This window comes from Rutilus rutilus (assembly GCF_951802725.1).
Source record: "Rutilus rutilus genome assembly, chromosome: 9".
NCBI classification, from domain to species: Eukaryota; Metazoa; Chordata; class Actinopteri; order Cypriniformes; family Leuciscidae; genus Rutilus; species Rutilus rutilus.
In genome coordinates, this window is record NC_140223.1 from 37,013,620 (window position 1) to 37,022,847 (window position 9,228).

Sequence of the window (9,228 nt, forward strand, 5' to 3'; positions counted from 1 at the left end):
TTTTTTCTTTTTTTTTTTCATGGAGCAATGTGTATGGGTGCATATGTATGTACGTCGCCTATGTATATTTATACACATGCACATTTCATTTCACTTATTAATTAATTTACATTATTATTATTATTATTATTTTTTTCTCTTTTATATTATGTTGGGGGGGGAGTGCTGGACAGTCAGATAATCTTTAAATATCCTTCCTTGTCAATTTTACAGTCGCTTCGCTATGTGCCCTCGTTCTGCACATTTGATGAACGGCACCCTGTCCATTCTCTTTCAGGAGTGAATTCTCTTATTAGTGTTAAAATCTTTATGTTTGTTGGAGTCAACTCCACTACACAATCGGTTGTGATAACGTTTTTCTGGCAACTCGCCATGTCCAAGTGGACGAGTATCAGAAGGGATTTTCTTTTGATATTTTTGAACATACTTGTGTTTTTGTTCTGTTCCGGGTATGTTCGGGGGTTATGTTTGATGGAGGATTTTTTTTGTCTTACTTGGCATTTATTGTTGTCTTTTACACATGCTAACCTGCTTGAGCTTGAAAGAAGAAAAGGAAAAGGGGAAAGAAGAAGAGGGGAAGGGAAGAAGAAAAAAAAAAAAAGTTTTTTTTTTTTTTTTTTTTTTTACACTTTATTTAGATTAATATGTCCTGCAGTTTTATGAACAAACCTCCTGTTAATTCTAAGGGGGGAGGGGTTGGACACAATATCAGATTCACTACTTGGAATGTACGTGGGTTGGGTGGCCAAATTAAACGCTCCAGAGTTTTTTCCCATCTAAAATCACTGTCCTCTGATATTATGTTTCTTCAGGAGACACATTTGCGTACATGTGATCACACCAGACTTCGTAAACAATGGGTGGGCCAAATATTTCATTCTAGTTTTAATAGCAAATCAAGAGGTACTGCAATTCTGATACATAAAAGAGTCATGTTTCTAGCAGAACAAGTACTTTCAGATCCTGAAGGACGCTTTGTAATCGTCAGTGGCACTCTTTTTCAAACTCCAGTAGTGTTAGTAAACGTATATGCCCCAAATTGGGATAACCCTACTTTTATGTCTATGCTTTTCTCAAAAATACCAAATCTTGACACTCATCGCCTTATTTTTGGAGGGGACCTTAACTGTGTTATTGATAATAATCTTGATAAATCTGCGACTAAATCATCTTCTCTCTCTGCTATGTCTAGGTCTCTAATTTCGCTGACAAATCAAATAGGCTGTATAGATCCCTGGCGCTTTTTTCATCCCTCTGATAAGGTATTTTCTTTCTTCTCTAGTGTACACCATGTTTACTCTCGGATTGATTATTTTTTCCTTGATAAAGCCCTACTTTCTTCGGTTATTTCTTCAGATTACTCTGCCATTGTTATTTCCGATCATGCCCCGCATATGTTAGATATCTCCTTTTTGCCCGCTTTTAAGAGCCGACCTCAGTGGAAATTTGATGTAGGGCTTCTTGCAAGAACTGACTTTTGTGAATTTTTATCTGAAAATATAGTTTTTTTCATTGAGACGAACAAATCAGAAACCGTGTCTGCTTCCCTTCTATGGGAGACATTCAAAGCGTTTATTCGTGGCCGAATCATTTCCTTTAGTGCTCACTTAGCCAAGACTAGAAAATCTCGGCAACAAGAGCTTGTCCGTTCAATCTTAGAGATAGATAGACAGTATTCAAACGATCCCAAACCTGATCTTAAGTTAAAACGATCAAAGTTACAAACTGAATTTGATTTGCTTTCAATAAATAAAGCAGAATATTTAATTAAAAGAACTAAAGCCACATACTACGAACATGGGGATAGAGCAGGCCGTCTTCTTGCTTCCCAGCTTAAACATCAGTCAGCTTCACGCTATATCGCACAGATTTATGATAACAATTCTAATGAGCTTGTTACTGACCCTCAAAAAATTAACTCTGTCTTTTCCTCCTTTTACTCCAGTCTTTATTCTTCTCAACCTCCTTCTGATCCTTCTTTAATGGAGTCTTTCCTACAAAATTTAAATATACCCACTATTAATACATTAACAGAGGAGACTTTAGATTTACCTCTCAGGCTAGATGAAATCACCACCTGCATTGGTCTCATGCAGTGTAACAAGGCTCCAGGGCCGGATGGCTTCCCCTTAGACTTTTATAAAAAATTCTCAGCGCAGTTAGCCCCCTTACTGTTTGATATGTATGTGGAGTCATTTGAGCAAGGTTTTCTTCCAGCTTCATTAAATCAAGCATCTATCTCCCTTTTATTAAAAAAAAATAAAGACCCAACTTTATGTAGTAGCTATAGACCTATTAGTTTATTGAATGCTGACATAAAAATTCTAGCGAAGGTGCTGGCAAAGCGCATCGATGCATGTCTTCCTGATATTATTTCTGAGGATCAGACCGGCTTTATTAGGGGACGTCAGATGTCATCTAATATCCGGCGATTGCTAAATATACTTTTTAGTCCATCTATGTCTAAGACTTCTGAAATGATAATCTCTCTTGATGCTGAAAAAGCATTTGACCGTGTGGAATGGAATTATTTATTTACTGTATTAGAAAAGTTTGGCTTTGGGCACAATATTATCTCTTGGATTCGACTCCTATATTCGGCTCCCTCTGCAAGTGTTAAAACTAATGCTGATAGTTCGTCATTCTTTCCTCTTTCCCGTGGGACACGGCAGGGTTGCCCTCTGTCCCCTCTGCTCTTCGCTTTAGCTATTGAGCCGCTTTCGATCGCCTTAAAAGTATCTTCATCTATACGCGGGATCCAAAGGGGAGGCACAGAACATCGTGTTTCTCTCTATGCTGACGACTTGTTGCTGTATGTACAGGATCCAGTTGGCTGCGCTAACAAGATTATGCACTTGCTCGACACCTTTGGCTCTTTTTCAGGTTACAAATTAAACTTTACCAAAAGTGAATGTTTCCCCATAAATGACATGGCTAAAAAAATTCAGAAAAGCACTCTACCTTTTAATTTTTCACCTTCAGGGTTTCGTTATTTAGGTGTAATCATTTCACACTCTTTCGGTTCTCTCCTTAAGAATAACTTTACGAATTTGGTTGATCAAATTAAACTAGACTTAAAGCGTTGGGACAGCCTACCTCTTTCTCTTGTTGGGAGAGTGGAGACCATTAAAATGAATGTTTTGCCGCGACTTTTATTCCTCTTCCAGTCCCTCCCTCTTTTTCTACCTAAATCTTTTTTTAAGTGCCTAGATAAAATTATCTCCTCTTTTATCTGGGCTGGTAAAACTCCTAAAGTGAATAAAATTATCCTGCAACGAAATAAACGTGATGGAGGTTTAGCTCTGCCAAATTTTCTTTATTATTACTGGTCCGCCAATATTTCGAAGATTTTCTTGTGGTGTAATTCGCCGGAGGTTAACTGGTGTACTCTAGAAGCTGCTACTTGTCTTTCCTCTTCTCTTCCTGCTCTTGTCTTTGCTCCTTTGTCCATGCGTCCTTCCAATTATATTAGTAATCCTATCGTGCTATCGACTTTAAAAATCTGGAAACAATTTCGACAACATTTTCGGTTGGAGTCACTATCTGTTTTAAGTCCTATTTGCAACAATCACTTGTTTTTACCACCAGCTATTGATCACACTTTTAAAAGATGGAAAGATAATGGTATGGCCTGTTTTTCAGATCTTTTTATTGATAATTATTTTGCCACATTCACCAATCTTATGTCCAAATTTAACCTGCATACTACAGGCCTATTCAGGTATTTTCAACTCCGCAATTTTGTTAAGACTAACTTCCCTAGTTTCCCTCAATTACCAGAAAAGTCTCTGGTTGAGAACTTATTGTCGGCCCCTACAGGTGGTAGTCGTATATCCTCTGTCTACACCATGTTACTCTCATCTAATACGTCCTCTCTCTCCTGCCTAAAGATGACTTGGGAAAATGAGCTGCAAATTAAGTTTTCGGAAGAGCTATGGTCTGAGGCCCTTGCTAGAGTTAATTCTACTTCTGTATGTGCTCGGCTAAGTCTGATTCAGCTAAAAGTCTTTCATCGAATTCATCTTACCAAAGCTAAACTCCATAAACTGTTTCCAGAAACAGAGGACTCCTGTATCAGATGCTCATTTTCTCCTGCCGATCACACCCATACTTTCTTTAGCTGCCCAAAACTGGCCTCTTATTGGTCTTCTTTTTTTGACTTCATGTCTAGGGCTCTGCACATTTCTCTATCTCCATGTCCCCTAGTCGCCATCTTTGGTGTATCTCAATTGTCATCCATTACGAGACAGAAAGCAGATGTTATCGCTTTTGCTTCTCTTATTGCTAGAAGGTGCATCTTGTTGCATTGGAAGTGTCCAACCCCCCCTCCAACTACCTCTTGGTTAAAGGATCTGATGTCATTCCTTTCACTTGAAAAATTGAAATATTCGACTCGGGGCTCAACTGATCAATTTTATAAAACTTGGACCCCTATTTTTAATCTTTACGACTCTGTATCCTCTCTAGATTCTGACTTAGTTATATAATGGTTGAGCAAGTGTTTTATTTAATTTTTTTCATCTAGGCATGTTTTTCATACAAGTGATAACACAATTACTGTTTTTTTTTTGTTTTTTTTTTTTTGTTTTTTTAGTATTAGTATAATTGGTTGTAGAGACTACCGATTATTTTCTAATCCTCCTGGGTGGGTGGGGGGAGGGGTTTGGGATGGTGGTTACTCTGTTGTTTGTGTGATTTTTTTTTTTTTTTTTTTTTTTTTTTTTTTTAATTTCTTTTTAATTTTTTTAAGGAATGTGTAAAAAGAAAAAAGTGCAGACAATGTTTTTTCTTTTATGCTCGTCTCTTTAATGATTAATGTAAACTTTTGTCTGTATAATAAAAATTGTTGTATAAAAAAAAAAAAAAAAAAAAAAAAAAAGGTTCCATTAGTTAACTTGTTAGTTAATAAAAACTTGTTAGTAAAATAAAAAAGTATGTATTAGTAAATGTTGAAATTAACATTAACTAAGATCAATGTTCATATTAACTAATGGTACCTTATTGTAAAGTGTTACCACTAAAGTGTAAATATGATTCTGAATCATTGAATGGCTTTCAGTTTTAGATAGCTTTCAGACTGTTCTTAGAAAACAGCATTTATTTCATTGTAATTCACACGCAGCTCACTCCAAAATTCATGTTTAATGGTAAACACATTTTAGATAAGTGGACAGGCTGTCAATTCATAGTGATCAGCTGTTTCCTCACAAAAGTCAGCGTACTTAAATAAATGTACTGAAGCCTCTCCTCCGTTCAGTGTCTCCATGCCTCAGACATCTCACAGGTATCACACACCAGTACCCAGGGTTTACACTCATAGAAAACAATGTGTTCGAATGTTAAAGATGTGACTCTTCTCATCCAATGTGCGACCCTCCTTACACTGTTTTGCTAACGTTGGAAGCTCCTGGTTGGAGGACATAATTAATGAATCATAACCCACCAAATTGGCTAGTGAGCTGATGCGTATACGCTATTTGCATTTGATGGGTTGGGGGAATTCATCTCAAACTCTGCCTGCAATGTCTATTTTAATGTGTCCAGGTGCTGCCTCAAAGTCAGGGCGGGGGGGACGTGGACAAAAAGGATCTCTCTCAAGTCCCCTAAAAAACAAGTCAATAATGGATGGTAAGATACAATCTCTTGATACACCTGACACTTGAACACACACAAACAAGTGGTGTTGAAGTTCAAACCAACAAGATGGGGGTGCAAGTAACTCTTTCTGCACCTCAGCTGGTGCACTTAAAATCACATCCACATCCACAGTCTGTGGCATCCACAATCTGCCTAACCTCCAGGTTTCACATCCACCGTCTGTGGCTTTCTATCTGCCTAACCTCCAGGTTTTCCTGTGACATCACCATGTGAGAGTCCAGTGGATACTTAATCTTTGAGCAATTGAGCCACTTCTTTTAAAGTCACCCTGGTGAAAATCAAGTTTTTAATATTGTTTATATGTCTATGTGGTGTTTTTAATATGCTTTATGACAAACCATGTGCAAATTCATAAGTCGACACCATTGCTGAGAATTTTCTCCTTAAAACTGCAGTGAACCAAAGACAGTTTCAAAAACGCTGTTGTGGTTCCCATAACTCAAACTTGCAATCATTCAGTTTCTTTTATTCTCGGTTTCATTCCTGTGTTTGCTTGGAGGTTTATTTTAAATGGTGTGAAGGTGTGTGTTCTGTGTTCCCCTTAAATGGCAGCCTCAGGTGTTTTATTTGTTTTGTTCTGTGCTCTTTACAGTATTCCAGGCTTCAACCCAGAGGACCTCTCGTGGAAACACATCAAAGTTGGATGCCGAGGAGGTATACGCACAAATACCTGCATGTCTTTAACTGTTAAAAACGAAATGATAAATCTGTTAACCCTTTTATCAGGACACACAATGATGATAAAGAAAGAGATCAACTTTCTTACTACAAGAACATGAAGTTGAACTTTATCAGTCTCTCTCACAAACAATAATTTGTGCCCCTACCCTCGTTTGGCCAGAGTGTACTCTCACAATTTCTGTTTGTGATTGTTTATTCTTACTTTGTTTAACCCAGTCCAAATCAGTTTCCTTTGTAAGCTTCTAAAATCAAATAAAAGAAAAAAGTATTTTAAGTCCATAACATTAAAGGTTGAGCCCACAGCAAATTAACGTCATTAAGCATGCAGCCCCCCAGAGCATTACAATAACCTAGCCTAACCTAGAGGTCAGCAAACAAACTTTTCTGCATTTTGTCACTGAGAGCATATGTCATAATTTAGATATATTTTTACAATGGAAAAAATAGGGTTTTACAGTTTGGTTACCAACATTCTTAGAAACATCTTTTTTGTTGTATTTGTATTTTGTATTTATTTTTTTATAAAGCACCTTTCAGACTACACAGTAACTCCAAATTGCTGTACATTACAAACAACGTAAAAAAGAATAAATAAAATTTAAAAAAGACAACAGGACAACCACCAATAAAACACCCATTAAAACCTGTTGTTCTGCAGAAAAAAAGTCATACAGGTTTGGAACAACATGAGGGTGCGGAAATGACAGAAATGTTGTCCACCACGACCTCATTCAGAAAAAAAATATGCAATTATAAATATTTTCATATAATAGTAGCTGTATTTGGAGAGTGTTGCTGTATATAGCTACCTGTTTCTGTACAAGAAAAAAAGAGACTGCATATATCTTCAGAGGATTCAGGATGGGGAAAGTGGTCTTGCTGTTCTGTGATATGTAATTTTATTTCATTTGAACTTTTTTTCTTCTTCTTTTCTCTCTCTGTGATCAGATCACCATAGAGGACAGTGACTCAGATGATAATGTTTCATTTTTTAAAAGTTCCAGGACAAAACAAAAGTAAGTGGTTTACATGTTTCCATTTGCTTTGCTCTTTAGTCTTGCTCTACCAGGTCATTCAGGTTGACTGGCATGGACTTCTAATTGCTTCTAATGGCTTCTAATGAAGGAATGCGGAAGCAAACCCAATGTATCCGAAGAAATAAATGTTTAATAATAAATGAGTTGGGCTTGGCTCATCAGTCGATTTATTTGTATGTCCCTTAAACGCTTGTATTTAAAGTGTTGGTTAAAGAAACCATTCCCTTTAATGCCTGAAAAAGATATTCTCTGAATGAAACTAATAACTAAAAGTTACCACCAAAGCAACAGAACATAAACCAGAAAATATATTTTAACGGCATAAGTTATTCACATATGCATACAACAGGTTTCCTGGATTGAGTTAAGTAGAGAAGCCTTAAGACTGAAAAGCTACATACTGTAAACTGTCTTACCCATATCTTCCCTCTTTCCTTAACCAATAGGCTGACTTCATTAAGCTCCAGTAAGAGAGGTTCCCAGAGCCAGAGCCAGTCTCTTAAAGGAGTATGCTTCGATGATGACGACGATGAGGTAGTGTTAATGTGCACTGATTTTTGTGTTGGATTTGTTCACAAATTGATCTTTACCTTTTTTTTTTTCTCCTCTCAGGATGAGTTTGATCCATTCAAGGGTTCAAGACGTCAGCGCAAATGAGGAAATAATTCCAGCTGCTTGTATAGTCCTAATTAATCCTCAAATCTTTTTTCTCTTAACACTTCCACAGTTTTTGCAGAGATTCAAGTAAACAAGTTTGTTCAAGGTTTACATGCCTACCGTTGTTTTAAAAATGTTGTCAAATTTTAAATGTTGAACTGCTGTCTTTTCTATTGGTCTATTATTATTTTCCCAAGGCTTTATTTGAGGACATGCATCAATGTGTTTATCAAATCAAAAGTCTGTTTATGTCTGTTCCATGCCATAAAAACCATAAACATGTCACTCTTCTTATGTGTACATTAGGAAAATAATTCTTGCTACTGAGCAGAATATTCTTGTTTTTGCTGCTGACAATTCAGACAGGGGCAGTCGTATTAATTTGTCATTTTATCGGTTTCTTTTATCTCAACAAATATATTTTACAGAAAATTACTGCTACAGCAATCAACCCCAAACTCATACAATCTATCTTTCATACAATCTAAATGTCCACAGTCTGTATTTGGGTAAATATACACAAAAGTACTGCAAATATTGCTATAAATTGCAATGACACCTCCCTCCGACTTTCAGATCAGGTTCATGTTTTTATAATAACCTTGGGGGTAGAAAAATAATTAACAATGGGATGGGATTGAATCTAGTTTCAAACCCAAAGCTTAACAAGTGTTATCTGTAGTATTTATATTTACCATTATTTTGACATCCATTAAATGTTCTTTTATGGGTTAGACAAGAGTGTTTTTTATTTATTAGTTTGTTAGTCCAGGAAAGAGACAGTGGTTGTTTGTTCAGGGAACAAAGTCTCTTAATGATGATATCTAGATGGCAAAGTCTTTATAAAATATCTATATCAATTAAATTTCAAACCACTGTAAAATCCTCTTTTGCTAATTTTAGCTGAAAATATTCAGGTAACAGGTTTCAGAAAAGTGTTTTTACTTTTTACTTTTAAGTACTGAAGTGCACTTAGAAAACTATGGTGTAGAAACAATTCTCAAGAAGAAGATATATTTGAAAGAAAGTTGGTAACCAGAAGGTGGTGATGGTGGCCATTCACTTCCATTGTATTTTTTTTTATTTTTCTACTATGCAAGTCAATGTGCCGTCAACTGTCTTGTTACCAACGTTCTTCAAAATATCAGGAAGAAGCTTATACAGGTTTGGAACAACTTGAGGGTCAGTAAAGTAA

At 36.3% G+C, this 9,228-nt stretch overlaps 1 protein-coding gene across 2 annotated transcripts in view; it reads left to right on the forward strand.

Annotated features, from left to right (window-relative positions):
• Window positions 1-8,323, forward strand: part of mre11a (MRE11 homolog A, double strand break repair nuclease) — a 36,714-nt gene extending 28,391 nt beyond the window's left edge. Inside the window, exons 16-20 of one of the 2 annotated variants that reach the window (XM_084419786.1) lie at window positions 5,545-5,628; window positions 6,251-6,312; window positions 7,288-7,355; window positions 7,823-7,910; window positions 7,989-8,323. In XM_084419786.1, the coding sequence (XP_084275912.1) occupies window positions 5,545-5,628; window positions 6,251-6,312; window positions 7,288-7,355; window positions 7,823-7,910; window positions 7,989-8,033 (347 nt within the window). In that variant the 3' untranslated portion in view covers window positions 8,034-8,323. Of the gene's footprint in view, window positions 1-5,544; window positions 5,629-6,250; window positions 6,313-7,287; window positions 7,356-7,817; window positions 7,911-7,988 lie in introns of both variants that reach the window. The other variant, XM_084419785.1, reaches the window with a different exon arrangement.
• Window positions 8,324-9,228: the final 905 nt, after the last annotated feature.